We start from the raw sequence: 17,437 nt of genomic DNA on the forward strand, positions 1-17,437 counted from the left end.
TTTACTTTTGACTTATAGGGCAAATGGCTATGTGAAAATTATCTGAAATCCTCAGCACTTCCTAAAGCCCCTCTATGCTATTTCGAGGGACAGAAACTCACCTTAAAAAGTCTGGAAGTTCTTTGGTTGAAACGGTCATGCATGGGACAGACTTTAGCATACATAATATAGAAATGGTAAAGTTGGGGTGCACAGAACAGTAAAAGTAGCATGCAATCATTCCTTTCAGTACAGCGCGCCCATTACAGGTGGTTTAATAGCTCTGTTCTCAGAACTAAAATAATTTGTTTCTGTACAATGAAATGTCCTGAAATGGCAGAAAAAAAACGTTCAGTTATGCTGAAAAAGCCAACTAAATAGCTAGAAGAGACTGACCATTTGCAAGTCTTAAAATTACTAAGATTTATGTGGTGCATAATAGAAGCACCTATAAAACACAGGCCAACTGAAATGTAGGCATTCTAGACAAAAGTGGACGCAAATTGAATGGTCTTTGTGAGCTCATGTTCCAGTATATGACTAATTTAGTATATCCACACTTGACATGCAGCCATCTTTGCAGTATTACTTCATCAAAACCTGCTACAAAGCGTGTGTGTGTGTGTGTGTGTGTGTGTGTGTGTGTGTGTGTGTGTGTTGTTATTTTTGAAAGACTATGGCCTAAGAAGGTGGAGCACAAGTATAAAATGTGTATCAAGAGACAGAGCAGTCAGGGAAACTGCCAAAAAAAAATCAGTGAACCCTTATCAGCAAAAACAAACCCCACTTGCCCTTGAGCAAACATGGTGCTGACAACCCGGATTCAGTAATGAATAGAAACTACAAAAAAATGGCCCTCTTCATACATTGTTTGAGCCATCAGTACGAATGGGGAGTCGCTCCTTTCTAGAAAATACAGGCCTAAAAGCATTCTTAACAAATAGCATGTTTATTGAAAACTAAAACAGAATGCACCCAACATCCACGTTTTCTGGATTAACGGTGGTTGAATCACTGCAGTTATGTTGAATAAAAATCACAGACATTTAATATGGGGATTACATTTTAATCTTTTTTTTTTTTTTTAAGGTTGTTTTTGAAAGCAACTAAAACTTTGCACTGTTCGTACTGAATTGCGGTTTGTATATTCTGCTTAAGAGACAAGAAGCATAGGACACCACAAAGGCATTCATAAAAACTTTGCAGCAGCATTGTTCTTTTCTTTTTTTCCCCCTCCAAAAGTAATGATGAAACAGACCAACAACTGCTGTTTTCAAGTATCCCCGTCCTCAGGATCCCCACACTCTTCCATAGGAAGGTCAAAGCTCGTTTTTTTTTTTCCTCCATTTACAATTAGGCTATAACATTTTGGCAAGCAAGTTTCAAGAAAAAAAAAAAAGTATTTTCTTAAAATTGTGGGGTTGCATCGAGAACTAAAAACAAACCAAAAAAAAAAATCTCTTACCTACCATTTAATCCTCTACTGTGAGCCATCTATAACGTACACTGGTATAGTGAAATAAAATCATTTTGTTAGGGTGTCAGACAGTATGTGAGTGACTAGCGAATGTCCTGTGTGGCCACTGAAATTAAGTACAGAGATGACAACTTTACAAAATGATCTTTACCTACTGAGTGATGATTATGTCCCCTCAGTGTCTGTTTTCTCTAGCACTGGCTGACTCTCAGCGTCCTCCTTCGGCCCACTCTGCTCACTTTCTAGGTCCACAGGAGGGGTGAGCTTTGCAGGGGAGTCAGGCTGGACTAGGGGCTCGTCCATGATCGGGGTGGGAACGGTTGTGGGACTGTCAGGAGGCTGGTCCACAGGGCCCAGCGACGGTTCTTCAGGAGCGCCACTGTCCTTCCCGTTCAGCCAGGGCGATTTCTCAGGCTCCTGACCTGCAGCAGTCTCATCAGGGATGCTGGGCGCCTGAGGCTGGGCTTCAGGCTGGGGTTCGGGTTGGAGTAAGGGTTCGGGCTGAGGTTGGGACTGAGGAGCGAGGGGCGCCCATGTGCCGCTGCGATCTCGCTCCTTCTCACGGTCAGCCTCACGCTCTCTGTCTCGCTCGCGGTTGCGATCCCGTCCACGATCTCTGTCCCTTTCGCGTTCCCTTTCCCGCTCCCTCTCCCGGCTGTGCCGGTTCCCGTTCATCTCTCTGCGGAAGTCAAAGTCCCGGTCATCGCGGTCCCTCTGTCTCTCCCAAGGACGACGACGGTCATCAAAGTCCTGATGCGAGTCTGCATTAAAGGCACCACCTCCTCTATTCCAGACAGGCCCCCCACCCGGACCTCCACCACTCCGCATCTCAAAGCGGTTCGGAAAGTTGGGCAAGGCCCGCTCATCCTGGAAGCCTTTAGCAGCTCCCACTGACATCCCCCTCACATCTCGCTCATCAAAATCTCCCCTGGCTGGTCCCCAGCGGCTCTCAGCCCTGAACCCTCCAGCCATGGGCTCCTTCCTCCCATCCCCCAGCAGTGATGGTCGAGGTGGTCTCTCCAGGAGCGGAGGCCTAACGCTGGGCTCTCTAAGCTCTGGAGGAGGCGTTCTCAACAGACCAGTGCTCTGCTTTTTACTTGGCGGCGGGAAGCGGTAGTCCTGATCTCCCTCTTGCTGGGGTGCTGCTTCGGCTCTGTGCGACGACTCCTCCTCGGCCTTCCCTGCCACGCTGGCGGCTGGTGGGTTGGAGGCTCTGTTGAAATGCTCCAGCTGATGGAAGGGGGCTCGCGCACGGGCCTGCAGTGACGAGTCCAGCAGGCTGTTGACCGGGTGGGAAAGGCCTTGCTGCACAAGGAGCGGGAAACGAGCGTTGGGGCCTTGCAAGAGGCTGGGCCGCAGTTCCAGAGGCAGCAGGCCCGGCATCCTCTGGCCAGACAGGGGGTGACCGAGGGACGCAGATGGGTGCATGCCTAATAAACCCATACCACTGCGCACAGCGTTCTGCATCCCTACAGGACCAAAGAGACAAAAAATAAATAAAAAATACATTATATCAGTTTTTCACTAAACATGACATGTCCTAGAGCAGTTTTAGACCATTAAACTCACATTTAACTTATATATTTGTTTCCCTCACCTTGCAGTGTAATCTCAGCAGGTGATGTGTCCATGCTATCTCCAGGCTGAGGAGTTTTGTCTCCAGCACTCTGCTGAGGCTGCATTCCCACTGGATTGAAGACTCCGGCCCCTGGCACAGCCTGAGGCATGAAGCTGCTGGGAATAGTGCTGGCCTGAGGGACCATGGACCCGAAGGAAGAGTCCTTACCGTTGTCCTGGGTGGTTGACATGGAGGGCTGTACCAGAGCTGCATGGGAAGAAAATGCAATAATAAAAAAAAAAAAAACATGCACATGTATTTGCACTGGTCACTGCCACCTGAAACATTTCCAAGAGCAACTGTTTAACTTAAGGTCAGGATTACACAGTAGGAAAATTTCATATTGTGGTACGGTGTAATATATTAAAAAAATTGTTAGAAAAATAAAGGGAAAACTACAAAAGAGCTAAATAACAATCTACTGCTACAGATATTTTAGGTTATTTATCTAATATTATTCAAGTTATTACTGCATGTAGTTATATCTGACATCAATTTACTTTGCATTTTTTTATGTAAGAGAAAGCTTTTCCCAATACCATCAAATTCTTCTGTTATTATCCTACTTTTAATTACAAGTAAATCACAGTAATGCGGTGTGGAGGTAAACATACATGTTGGTGCAGAGGGGAGGCCAGATCCTACTGCGGACTGAGCAACACCAGGAGGCATAAAACCTGCGTAAAAATAAGGCAATCATGGTGGCCTTCATGGTGGGACAGACAAAATAAAGCCCTCCTTCAGTGTACCAAATAATCTCCCTTTACCTGGGGGAGGCTGGGAGGCATTAAATCCTGCCCTGAGGAAGGGCGGAGGTGGCCCAAAACCTGGGGGAGGCATTGCCATGGTAACTGGGAATGAGGGTGGGACTAAACCCACCGCAGGGACCGAACTCTGAGCCACAGGGATCTGAAACATACAGAACAAAGCAGTCAGCTTGCTTTACCTGTTTCATTGCCTAATTTCTTCTATGACATTCATCCAGCAGGGAATCAGATCAAAAGAATTTATGCAACAGAGGGGGACACTAAACAGACATACAAAGCAGGTAACCTAATTTGATTAGCATAATCACCAGCAGAGAAACAAACAAACTGAAACGCTGAGACGGAGCTGCTTGTTTTCGACGCTGGGTAATGAGAACTGATGCTTCAGCAGCAGGGGTAGGTGTGAATGAGCGTCTGTTCTCAGGGGGTTTTACACATGCAGCTACTCACACACACCCTACTGGCCTCAGAACAACTTCCTGCTCTTGTTGAGAAGCGCATGCAGCAGCTAGCTAAAGCTCTAGGCACAGTAATAGATGTTAATGACAGGATGTCATCTCAATTGTTGGGTTTTGCACCATTGCCAAATATTTAAGCACAGGAAACAGAGAGTTTGGCGTCATGGGAAAAAGAACATGAAAAGCAATTAGTGCAACACAGAAGTGTCAGAAGGGAAAACACACACCTGCATTGGCATCATAGTGACAGATGGGGTGAAGGCCTCACTCGGAGTGCTGCTAACGGCAGGGGTTTCCACTGACACTGCCTGACTCTGGGTCTCTTTGGCTGCTTCAGCGTTTTTCTGGGCGTCCCAGTCTACAGAAACAATTTGAAAAAACATCACTCCCCCCATCAAAACATATTCATTTGGCTATACTGATTTGGTGAACACCCACCACTATTGACCGTCTCTTGGTCAATCATGCCTCCTTCAGCAAACCCATCTAGGTCATCAAGTTTAACCTTCTCCCAAGGAATGTAGGTGACTCCCAGGTCCACATCCCAGAACTGCTTATATTCCTGTTTAACTCCCTTATTCAAGGCCCATGCAATCTGAAAAAGAAATGATATGGAAGAAACATGTGTCACACAGAAGAGACAGCAGTAGGTGAAAGGCTGTTAATATTCAGAGCAGTGCACCTCAGAGACTGAGAGTTACCCCAACAATTAGATAACCCGATTTCAGTAAGATGGATGTGACGCTATCAGTTCCGTTTACCTTGATGACCTTGGAGCCAATTTTGTATGAGCCAGTGCTGAGCTTCTGTCTGGCCCGGTAGGCATCCTGCCTGTGTACCATGCAGATGTAGGCACAGCCTCTAGGAGGAATCATCTGAAAAAGAAAAAAGAAGAAGAAAAACTATGAGAAACAAAGAGGAGATGGAGAATATGTACTACAATAAAACAGAAAAACCTTTTAGCTCCATGGGTAAAGGTTGAGCTAAGGAACTTACATTGATGGATTCTATTTGGCCAAACTCCTCAAACAGGTTGGTGAGATCTTGCTGGGTGGCCTTCTTGTCCACTTGCCCCACCCAGAGAGTAGTGCTGCACACTGGAGGGACATAAAAAAAAAAAGAAAAAAAAAGAAAAATGATGCACAAAGCAAAAGAATGGAGGCAAAACCTGACAAAAAGCATAATAAGAGGCCCTGTGGTAATAAACAAAGCTGGCCAAGTCAAGATGATCATTGAAAACTACATGAATGTAAAGTGTCAGAAGGCAGTCCTTACCACTGAGTGTTTTGGAACGAATGGGAGGTAATCCTTTTTTCTGTCGCTCTTTCTCGTGTTCACGAGCACGACGCTCGCTGGAGTACGAGCGCGAGGATTTCCTCTTGCGGTCTCTGGAACGTGAGCGTGAGCGCTTCCGGTGTTTGCGCTTGCGAGACCCAGAGCGTGAGCGTGATCTTCTCTTCCTGGGAGATCTGGGCAGTTATAAAGATAAGCAGTGCACTGGATCAAGAAGAGTTCAAAGAGTGACATTTGCAGAAAGCAAATCACAGGCAACCCACGATTCAAAATAAATAAAAAAAATAAATACTGACACGCTATGACAGTGATGACCAGTACACTTGTTCTTACCTAGAGCGAGATCTAGAACGTGACCGTGAGCCGCTGGTTTTCTTCTCCTCTGTCTCAAAGATATCTTCGTCCACTGTGTCCTGCCCTTCATCTAACTCCATGTCCTGTGGTAGTAAAAAGACTTTGTTACTAACTCCCATTTTTTGTAAAACGTCATAAACATAAACCTCATCACTTGCCTGCTGCTGGTTGTCAATAGAGTCATCCATCTTAGTGTCAGCCTCCTGAATCAGTGCCTGGCTGTTGCTCTGTGTAGGAGTTGAGGAGTTCTCCGTGCCAAAGATGGCCTCCTGCCCCTCGATAGTCAGTGTCTGTTTGAAAAAAAGAAAATAAAGACCAAATAAATCTGAGATGAATCCATGTGCAATTGGGAAACAGTATTGATGCAGCAGCTTATCACTACCACCTTCTGCTGATGCTGTTGATGCTCCAGCAGCTGTTTGTGGAACTGCTCCAGGTTCTGCTGCTGCAGCTGCTCTGCCAACTGATGGAAGATGGAGCTGTTGATGGACTCGGACACCATGGGCCTAAAGACAAGGTCAAGAGCCAGTCAATGGCACTGCAGCGGTTAACTAGGATATTTACTTACTGGCAGGATAATGGGAAAATGGGAACTGCCACTCACAACTGCGCTTGTGTGGGCTCTTTCTTGGTGTCCTCTTGCCGTTCACTTTCACTCCCAAAATCAAACTGTCCCAAAAGCTTCTAGAATGGGGAAACAAGACGTTGATATGTTGGCTTGACAAATGAAAATATTATGGTTGAAACTAAATGCATTGCCCTATTGGAAAAGGGATAAAGCATTATAAAATCAGGTCCATCGTTAACAGAAGGCAGAACATGAACGAAACACCCTGTTCCTCCTGCACACCTTGTTGAAGGATGAAACCCTCTGCTCCAGTGGGTTGAGGGTGTTTGCTGCGGCAGCAGCAGTGAGCTGAGCTGTGAGGGCCTGTAGCTGCACCACCAGGCCGGCATCCAGGGCCTGCAGCAGGGAAGGCTGTGGCTTCTGCTGTTGCATCTGCAGGCTCTGTACCAACTGCTGCAACTGTACATACAAACAAATATGTAAACGCACAAAAATATACACACGTATTTGTATGACGAAAATTCGTTGCTACGCATAACTGCATCACTACCTGCTGGCCTTGTGGGCTCTGTAAGATCTGAGCCACAGCAGCCACAGTGTCAGTGTTGGAGATCTGAGCTGCCCAGTCGGGTAAACTATTAACTATGTTGGCTGGGGTGGCGGGAGTGGCAGGAGTACCTAAAAAGAGATGCAAGTGTCACAGCACCTTTAAAACAATAGAATTTAACAACGGGAACAATTCAGTTCTTAGCCACAAGATGGCGCTGTGAAACCACCATGTGCTCAGTTAAAAGTCAACAGTTACACACCATGTATGAATTTTAAGAGGACAAATGATTAAGAACAATCTGAGCCAGTGTCATGACAAGTTGAACATTTAAAACATTCAGGATTAGGCAAGAGTGTGATACCAAGTTTATAAATGCATTACCTGGAGTAGTGTTGTTAACTGGGGCAGCACTGCTGGTGGACACTGGTGTGACACTGGGTGGTGGGAGACCAGCAGCCATGTCCAGCAGAGGTTGGATGATGTCACTTTTGAAGACATTGTTTTTTTGCCACAGGTTGAGAACCCTGACTATCTTACTCTACACAGAAACAAAAACAAGTAATGAAATAAACCATTTACAGTGCATCCAAACCAAGACCACAAAACATTAATTCAGTCTAATGGCAGCTAAGAAAGCCTGATGAGACCATGTTCTGATGAGACATGGTCTATGACACAAACGACTCATTTAAGCAGAACAAAGGTAAAAAAAAAAAAAAAAAAAAAAAAACCTACTTTATCATCAGATGGACAGCGATAGAGGTTCTGGAAAGTTGTGATGATGTTTTTGCTGAAACGAGGTGCAAACACATCTTTCTCCTGACCGAACTGATGACGCGACTGCCGAACAATCGAGTCAATGACATATAATCCCGGGACCTTGTACTCAGGCTTGCACTGGAGGAACAGAAAGGGAAAATGTGGCATGTTGAATATTTAACAATTCAAGATGAGGTAGGGGTACAACTTGCTGGCATTAGTGACAAGAATATAAGAACAATTGCTAATTATAAGGCAAATAATATAAGCAATTAACAGAAAAAAGAAACAGCGATGAAGAGAATAAAGAGGAAAAACTGACCTTCTGAATAAATTTCTCAACACTCTGTACAACGTGCTTGTAAAACTGAAAAACAAAAAGGTAAAAAAAAATGTATCAGTCATTGTAGCTGTAAATACACTGAAACTTTGCAAAATCCTGACAATCATTTAGGAAACACAAGAGCAAAGTCATTGGGAGTTGAAAGGGAACGATTCAAAATAAATAATGAAGTTTCAGAGTTCTTACAAGTGCAAATTAAAAAAAGCAATATTTTCATACATTATGTAATACACAGAGAGAAGAGACATTTGTCATCATAAAAAAAAATCACGTCTGCTTTTTTTTAGCTGTCACTTCCTCTAGCCTGAAGAGAATCCTTTTAAAAATAAATGGACTGAGGCTTGAAAATATAATTACAGCATAATTACAATACAAAGCATGTCCAAACCATGTGTTAGTGAGGTACAGGTAACTACTGTGTGCCACAATTAAAAATACACTATTACACTGAATATCATAATCTCTACTATAGAAATATGGACCTCAGCTTTTATGTAATATTAAAGGCAGCTCAATATTCTACAATCAGGGCTACAGAGCTGTAATTTTCATTCAAAATGAATCCACATTTTCTATACATGAAGAGAAATCCAAATTTTTTAGCCATAAATAAATATAATGGTCAAATTGCATTGTAGTCGAAATACAGGGTGGGCCATTTATATGGATACTCCTTAATAAAATGGGAATGGTTGGTGACATTGAACACATTTTATAAGTGGTCAGAAACTTGTAAATTACTCATGAAAGAAAGTTATTTTGTGTGAAATTAACAATAAATTTGATGTCACACGGCCCTCTTCCTATTGAAAAAACAAAAGTTGGATCCAAGATGACCGACTTCAAAATGGCCACTATGGAAACCACCAATCTTAAAAAGTTTGCCCCCTCACAAATACTAATGTGCCACAAACAGGATGTTAATATCACCAACCATTCCCATTTTATTAAGGTGTATCCATATAAATGGCCCACCCTGTATAACTGTAGTGCTTTGACACAAAATACGCACGGCTTTAAAATAATAAACATTAAATAATATGAGGCAATATGTGTTCATGTATCCACTCTGAACACATGTACACTTACATATATTCTATGTACACAGATATTCACAAATATATTTCTGTATATACAGATATTTTTACTACTCTCATTCAGTTTATGTACGGTCCACTTTCGGCTATGATAATGTAAATTCCCCACTTGTGGGACTAATAAAGGATCATCTTATCTTAATGACACTGCGATCAATTACCAATTACTTATCAATAAAATAAAGCAATGGTCTTAGCAGCACAGCGTATGTTTACCATGCAAACAAAATGTTTGCATGGCAAAAAGTGTTTGGTATGCTACCATAGACTTAATGTTTACCTATTTTGTATAATGTTTTTGCATAGATGCATAAATAATTTTTTGATGCACAGATTGAAGTTATGCATGTCTTCCTGTGCATTCCACTTTAGGACACTGATGCCCCATGGGGTGTGTTTGGGCCCCTCTCCTGCACTCATGCTACACCCTCCAACTGCTTGGTTTCTTGGTCCTCAACATCACTATGGACTGATGTCAATGTTGGCATCATCACCAAAAATGAAGGGAGGTCAATGCCCTGCACGCTTAAGTGTCGTGAAGACCAAGGCACTGATGTATGAGTTCATGAAACACATAGTACAGATCCTCTCCACCATCAACGGTGCGGTTGAGGAAAGACTGAGCAGTGTTCACACAAACCCTACACACATATCTCCAGGATATTCTTACAGGTTGTTTGATACTATGAGTGATGTTGCATGCTGCTCCAAATAGTGGAACATATGTAGACTGAATCATGTCACTCCATTCACACATTCATACAACATCTTCAGTGTTAACAATCCAGAGCGACTTACAATCAGTAGTTACAGGGAAAGTCCCCCTGAAGACACTCAGGGTTAAGTGTCTTGCACTTGCAGGGACACAATGGTAGTAAGTGGGATTTGAACCTGGGTCTTCTGGTTCACAGGCGAATGTGCTACCCACGACCACCCCAGAATAAATTTGTTGGTGTTCGTCTTGAGAGTCAATGATCACCAAAATGCAGGATCGGTGTAATGATGTGTGGAGATGCCTATTAGGCCTAATTTCTTTCACAACTGTACCACAATTATAGCACTTTTACCCCCTCCAAGAACACTGGTTCTCCATCCTTAATTTCAACCGCACCTTAATTCAGGCTCAGATCATGATTTGCAGTTTAATAACAACTGTTAGGTGAAAAAAGTCTGGGTTGTACTGAAAATATTCTAGCCAATAAATAAATAAATGACCGTGGGACATCTCACTATGCATGACTATTTAAGATGAGTAAGCATTTATATTTATACATTATATGTGCATCGACCAATGTTTAAGTCACAAAACCTCTAATACAAAACCCCCTTCAGCATATCTGTTTCTGTATTTTAGCTTTATACGTATGAAACACCAAACAGGAGGAGAAATGTGAAACCAAAAACGTATTTAGGCAGTTACTTTTCCTAAAAGGTGTAAAATTAAAAAATAAAAGATTATGGGCCACAGTGCATTTCTCTGATGTAACAACTTCAATTTGTGGAGCACATCGTGAAAAGTGCAGATAAACCCATTCAAAATTATTTTCTTTGTTTGGATTGTTGAACAGGTACCAGCATGAACAGCACCAGGAAAACAAAGAAAACAGTGCATTTTATATGATATTGTAAATTTCCCACTTGTGGGACTAATAAAGGATCATCTTATCTTATAATGTCCACAAAAACGATTGTAAACAGAAATGAACCATGTGCTGTGGGATGCACCATGAACAGGAATGTAAAAAGTCAAAAAATGTATTAGATAAATGCCTCAAAATGGAAAAACTCATAATAACTAGACAACAAATCAAACCATTTTAAATGTAAGAAACCACAAGTGGGGAAGCAGATTTGTGGAAAGCCAGTTTTTGTTCAGTTTTCAAAAAACACAATAAAAGAGAAACAAAAGGTAAATCCATTGAGAAACAATCCAAAACTTTTGCCCACTCCTGTCCTGCACCCCTGCATTAGGACAATGACTACAATTGGATTAAGCCATTGTTAAATCAGTTGTAATTAATTGCTGGTCGTTTTGATTTCTTACATTACTAAAGGAAATGTTCAATAACAATCATTTATATTTACGACATTTATCAGACGCCCTTATCCAGAGCGACTTACAAACAGTAGTTACAGGGACAGTCCCCCTAGACACACTCAGGGTTAAGTGTCTTGCTCAGGGACAGAATGGAAGTAAGTGGGATTTGAACCTGGGTCTTCTGTTTCATAGGCAAGTGTGTTACCCACTAGGCTACTACCATCTACCAAACCAAACAATTTTCTTGTGTGAAAACACTGTCATATTAGTGTCTCATCAGGGGAAGGAGGAAGGAGGAGGAAGCAGAGGATTCCCACAACATAAAATCAGAGCCAGGCAATGATTCGCCGCTCAGTCATTGAATTCAAATCAACACAGGCTCAACTCGACCCATATAAGATATATAAAGTTCGACCGATCGACTTCGCCCCTTTTCCCTACTCTGCTTCATGTCACCCTAGCGAACTGCGCGTTAACATGCGCGTTCACTTACTGCTGCCCCGCGTTCACAGGTTAAAACGCAAAACTCACTCGCTCTCTTGGGTTCACCCCATTTCGCAAAATTTTTATTCCATGTAAGCTCCGCCTTGCATCTCTGACATTATAGCCCAATCACAAACCTGACCTATAACCCCAAGCGCGTCATACATATGACCATAGCAGATAACCCCTTCATGGTTGTGCTGCAACGAGTGCAGAACCTTATAAAGAAACGACAAGAAATCTCCTCTACAATGCAAATGTCTAATGAAAAGACAAGGCTGGAGGAGTAGTAGACATGAAACAGATTTCAGGCTGTTCTCTGCATCTCCGTGTGGATAAAACACACACACACACACACACATGCACATGATTAACACATTCTCCACTATTTGCTAAAATTCTCTGAAATGTATGAAGAACGTCTCAAAGGATACACTCATACTGAACAAACACTTCCAAGAGTTACTGGAAAATGAACCAATTCAGAACTGTGCAAAGAAAAGGTGCTCCATGCCCAACATAAACCCATTTTTGTTTGCACCATGCCATCAGATCTCCACAGAAAAGCTAAGAGGCTTCCTCCCACACAAAAATTCAGCAGCGAAGTCTAAATGTGTGCACAGAAATCTATATACTGACAATTTTTTTATGTATTTTCTGACTTTTCATTAAATCCCTCCCTCCTCAAGACACCTGGGAAGACACCTGGGAAGTCACCTGGTGTCTAAATTTGGAGAATTGTCTCAAGTCAGATTAGATGTATACCACACAATAACCTTCCAAGACTGTAAAAAGTATAGAACATCATATGGACAATCAATTATGCAGAGACATTTTGTTAATGAGGACACAGGCCACACGGCAAAGCTGTTTGGAGGCTTAGAGGCACAAAACACAATGCATGGTGTTAACTAATATCGCATTCACTGGTTCACTAATCAAAAAGCTTAAATTGAACACATTCTGACGAAAGAAGTGCATGCTTTATTTAGTAGTGGATGTGATATGCCCTGATAATCCAGCATTACAAGTGGCAGTGGTTGCCTAGCAGGAAGTGGCCCCGTAATCAGAAGGTTGCCGGTCCGAATCCCAATCTGCCAAGGTGCCACTGAGCAAAGCACCGTCCCCATACACTGCTCCCCGGGCGCTTGTCATGGCTGCCCACTGCTCACCAAGTGATGGTTAAAAAAATAGGACAGATTTTGTTGTGTGCACTGTGTACGTCTTATATCTAGCAGCAAGAATAAGGATAATAATCTACGCCTCTCAAGAGAAATGTGATAAAGCCTTGTTCACCATATAATCTGTACCCTACAACACCTAGTTCGCCAGTGTTGACTATACACACTGAATAAATATGCCATTAGTGTTCTAAATGCTAGACAGAGATGGGAGATGTCCTTCATAGACATATCAAGTCTTCACTGAAATGGGGGTCAGACATGGAGCAAATATAAGTAACTAGCATCTTAATAAACAACTTAAGCAACAGCTTTAGATGACTTGAAAATTCCACTGCAGCATCAGGCAAGCCAGCTGTGTAGAAGTGCTTAGGTCTCTAAAAAATAGTTCAAGTACTTCTCCAGACATTACTACACCATACATTATTACATATTAAATTACATATGCATACATTACATATGCATTGAGGTAGCGGCCTGTTCCACGTAGAATGCACATAACTGAAATAACTCACATAAAGTGAAAAAAGGTTTAGAGAAAGTAATTATTAAGTCATTATGTGTTGATATGCATCCTAAGAAAAAATAATGCTGCAATTGCCTTAAGATAGTATTAGCATTAATATATTACTGGCCGTTGTAAGAATCATTAAAAGATCAGGAGTGTGGGGTCTATGCCAAACATGAAGCACTGACAGTACAGCATAATAGTAATCTACACTGAACAAAACGAAGACTAACCACCCATGCTACTCAGACAATTTAAAGCAACTCGATTCTAAAAGCCACTGAGGAATTAATGAAGCCACTTCATGTAGGTTTTGGGGGAACCTCAGTTCTGTACACACGAGCACTTGTCAAGTGTCAAGTGGCCTCTTCCACCTTCCTTTTGAAACAGCCCATCTCCTACCTAATCTGGTAAGCGGTTCCCTTAAATCTCTGATACTCTCTCATGCCCCATCCTCCTGCTTCACATTCAGTGCTTTGGGGGAGCTGGGAGAGCTGCTGAGGGAAGGGGAAAGAGGCGTTATTCGAAGTCAACACAGATCACTGTACAAAAGGTAAAGCATCACCAAGCACACAGTTAATTTGCCGCGGAGGAGAACTGAGGAGAAATGCTGCCTCCATTGCCAAACACTTCGGCTGAAATTTCTTGCAATGTGACAGATTTCAATATCCTACAGGACACACAAACTTCCTTGCAAAGAACAGAATGGCTGTTAATCAAGGAAATAGTGGATTGCATGTTTTTCAAATGTCCCCGTGGTTAAAAGGGAGAGACATTATGGAAACAGCATTCACACAAGAAATGCAAAGTCCCTACTTCTCCATTCCCAAAAAAGTTATCAGTTTCAACAAGACTCAAACAATCATCCACTGCCCCTATCTACTGTTGAGGAAGGAATCTGAGACGCCTTTATGGTTTATTAATAGAAAGAGAAAAGCAGAATGGCAGCTCTTTTCTCTCATTCAGACTAATGTAGGTGTGAGAGCACAAAATAATTGAATGTTCTTTCTGGCTAATTAATGGCCCTTAAACTCAATTGTATGTGAAATTATCAGAACACAAATTTAATTTAATTTGTGTTCCAAATGCCGCAAAATACCTTTTGATGTTTTGTGCATTTGTAAGGTTAAGCATGTACATAGGTAACTTCAATGAGATCGAAAAGCTTGATTTGGATGTAATCCTTCAGCCTTTATATTTCATGGAATATATGAAGACATCTAGTGAAATTTTGCTGCATTTTAGAACACTATTGATTCGAATGACCACGATGAAAACCACTGCCACTGTATGAATGGGCATACAGTCTTAACTGGTCAAATCAAGAACAAAAAAAGGTTTTGAGCAAATAGATTTCCTTTAGAAGATAAACGTGACATCTTAAAAAAATAAAAAATAAATTTAAAAAAAGTATCTTTTTGACAAAAAAAAGGAGGCTGCAAAAATGTGATCACACTGTCATCAGAAGCATATGACCCAAGACTCAGTGACTGATGAAATATGTACATCTGAGTACTGACTGGTTTGTGCATGGCCTTGGCCAAGTCTGGGCTTTGCGATTTACCATGATGCTAGATTTAGGGTGGTAGTAGCCCAGTGGGTAACACACTCGCCTATGATCCAGAAGACCCAGGTTCAAATCCCACTTACTACCATTGTGTCCCTGAGCAAGACACTTAACCTTGAGTGTCTCTCAGGGGGACTGTCCCTGTAACTACTGATTGTAAGTCTGATAAATGCTGTAAATGTAGATTTAGATTCTAAACTAATCGCCCAACACCCTGGATGAATTACATAATGTGAGTCACATTAAACCCACAGAATGGCTTATTGGTATTTACACTGTGATGATATTTGGGAATAACCAATTCTCAAGACAGAGAAGTTGCTAGTCACAAAACTGTGATGCTTTGACAGATTTGCCAGTTTTGTTTTTCTGCATTTCTCATGATGTAGTAAACATTATTATCAGTCCCTCTCAGTGGAAGCTAGCTATCTACTGGCTGACGTGTTCTGAGGCCTGAATAGGGAAAAATCACAACTCCCAATCCAATCCTCTGGATAGCCTAGTGGATAATACGCTCTACTAAGAAGCAGAAGAATCAGGTTCAAACCCCATTTATTACCATTGTGTCCCTGAGCAAAGACACTTAACCCTGAGTGTCTCCAGGGGGACTGTCCCTGTAACTACTGATTCTAAGTCGCACTGAATAAGGGCGCCTGATAAATGCGGTAAATGTCTAAAATTGGTAAAGGGAACACAGCAAAACATTGAGACTGAGAAATTGTTTGAGAACCATTATACTGAGCCATTTACTTTTTATTTAAGTTTTTAATTAGATGTTGCAAAAAGCATTTCACTGCATGTTGTATGTTTTTGTGACTAAATAAAATCTGAATCTGAAAAAAGAAAGAAAGTAAGATTGGCCTGTATCTGAGACTGTAGACTGTATCTGTAGACTGTATCTGTATTTCCTCATTGTGATCCATATATTTACCTTTATAGCTTTAATGGCAGACTTTGTAATCTGGGTCATCTTGGCCTTGGAGATGGGAGGCTTGTATTCATTTAGCGAGTACAACTGAAAGAAAAAAATATATATCACAAAATGAAAGACGCAACACAACAATAGAGGTTTAGTATAAAAAAGGAACCCTGACAGGAATCATCTCAACCAATAAATTGTGCATGGTGGAAAGGTTATTTTAATATTATCTTGGGATTAACTTTTCGTTAATATGCACACATTACTTATTCAATTTATTAAAAACAAAATACATTTATTAAAATAGATAAGCAGGTCACAAAATATTCACGTTGAAAAATTCCACCTCATCAACCAAAAAAACATGCTTATTTTCTACTACTTATCATCAATATCATTAAAATATGTGCCCAGATTACTTAGTTTCCCTTTAACTTTAAGGAAACCTTGGTGATAATTTTATGCATTGTTAATTTTATGTATTGCCACTCATGCTGGAAATATTATTGCAACCATTTCTTTATTTCTGTTCAATGTGTACATCACTGCCTTACTACAGCACTAAATCGGGCACCTGCTAAAAACGTAGCTGCTCCCTGCGAATCTGAAACCTGTTTACGATCCAGACGATTAGTCAACTCCACTGGCAATTAAATGGATTATTACCGAAATTACCAATACTTAAACGTCTTAAAATGCGTGCTTTTCTATTCATTATTTTTGCGCGAGACGGCCGAAACGGAGACATTGCGGAGACATTGGTTCACCGTAATAAAAACACGGTGAGCCATTGGTTCACCTTAATAAATATGTTTGTTTTTATCGTTTGCTTTTCATTACGGAGCATTTTAATTCGAAGCCTGAACTGCGCTGCCGCCGCGGACGGTTGACAGATGGCCTGGCACCGGCCTGGCGGCGTCCGCAGTGTGGCTAAACGCCGGAGAACAGACCGGAGCCACCGCGGCCAGCCACACGGGACGCCGCGGCGTTCAGCTGCCGTGCGCGTCGCTCTCGGTTCGCTCGTGTCCGACGCCGGGCGAATTCGGAGAAGTTGGGACAATCGAGGCGTCCCGCAGCCGCACATTAAAGCCAGGCCTGAGGGGCCTTCGGCAGCTAGCGTTAGCCGGCTAGCTCCACTAAACAGACGAATCTCTGTTCACAAAAAGCAGCACACAAAAAAACCAAAGGCCGCGGGGCTGTTTCGGCGTCGAATATACAAACCTCGCCGTTAAACGCTTTAACAGCCTCCATGGCGGTGTCTCTCAAGCGCGCCGTTCAGTCGAAACGTCTCTGGCCGAGCTGTAGCGCCGGCTCGGGGAATGCATGCTCTGGAGTCGGTCGGCGAGATGGAGGAGAGCGCCAATATGGCGGGCGCCGAGAAGCCTCGTCGAAATTCGGTTCTTGGGCACCGGGCAGCGGCCCCGTGCGGTACAGGTCGGTACTACGCCGGCAGACGCGACCGCTGTTCAAGGGCGCCA

At 42.4% G+C, this 17,437-nt stretch overlaps 2 protein-coding genes across 3 annotated transcripts in view; both read right to left on the minus strand.

The window, feature by feature from the left end:
- Positions 1 to 1,646, minus strand: part of tiam2a (TIAM Rac1 associated GEF 2a) — a 62,973-nt gene extending 61,327 nt beyond the window's left edge. The window contains exon 1 of the mRNA XM_028968258.1: positions 1,608 to 1,646. The gene's annotated coding sequence lies outside the window, so the exon portion shown is untranslated. The remainder of the gene's footprint in view (positions 1 to 1,607) is intronic.
- On the minus strand, positions 1,030 to 17,350 carry scaf8 (SR-related CTD-associated factor 8). Of its 2 annotated transcripts, XM_028968554.1 has the most exons (21): positions 17,181 to 17,227; positions 15,972 to 16,055; positions 13,876 to 13,970; positions 8,146 to 8,190; positions 7,800 to 7,961; positions 7,446 to 7,602; positions 7,065 to 7,192; positions 6,797 to 6,973; positions 6,551 to 6,630; positions 6,332 to 6,452; positions 6,105 to 6,236; positions 5,926 to 6,029; positions 5,575 to 5,768; positions 5,296 to 5,396; positions 5,061 to 5,174; positions 4,738 to 4,894; positions 4,527 to 4,657; positions 3,842 to 3,983; positions 3,689 to 3,751; positions 3,054 to 3,281; positions 1,030 to 2,925 (listed from the first exon to the last, which is right to left on the minus strand). In XM_028968554.1, the coding sequence occupies exons 6-21, from the start codon at positions 7,522 to 7,524 to the stop codon at positions 1,622 to 1,624; spliced, it is 3,255 nt and encodes a 1,084-aa protein (XP_028824387.1). In that variant the 5' UTR covers positions 7,525 to 7,602; positions 7,800 to 7,961; positions 8,146 to 8,190; positions 13,876 to 13,970; positions 15,972 to 16,055; positions 17,181 to 17,227; the 3' UTR covers positions 1,030 to 1,621. The 2 variants fall into 2 exon arrangements, with proteins under 2 accessions (XP_028824387.1, XP_028824378.1); XM_028968545.1 differs by lacking the exon at positions 13,876 to 13,970 and having other exon boundaries at positions 17,181 to 17,350.
- Positions 17,351 to 17,437: the final 87 nt, after the last annotated feature.

Source organism: Denticeps clupeoides, chromosome 1, assembly GCF_900700375.1.
Source record: "Denticeps clupeoides chromosome 1, fDenClu1.1, whole genome shotgun sequence".
Lineage (NCBI taxonomy): Eukaryota > Metazoa > Chordata > Actinopteri > Clupeiformes > Denticipitidae > Denticeps > Denticeps clupeoides.

Coding starts and splice junctions, on each gene's coding strand:
- scaf8 (XM_028968545.1), bottom strand. CDS start 17,210: ATGGAGGCTGTTAAAGCGTTTAACGGCGAG. Junction 6,974..7,064: donor AGAGCCCACAAGGCCAGCAG/GTAGTGATGCAG, acceptor TTGTATGTACAG/TTGCAGCAGTTGGTACAGAG. Junction 4,658..4,737: donor CCAAGAGACGGTCAATAGTG/GTGGGTGTTCAC, acceptor TTGTTTCTGTAG/ACTGGGACGCCCAGAAAAAC.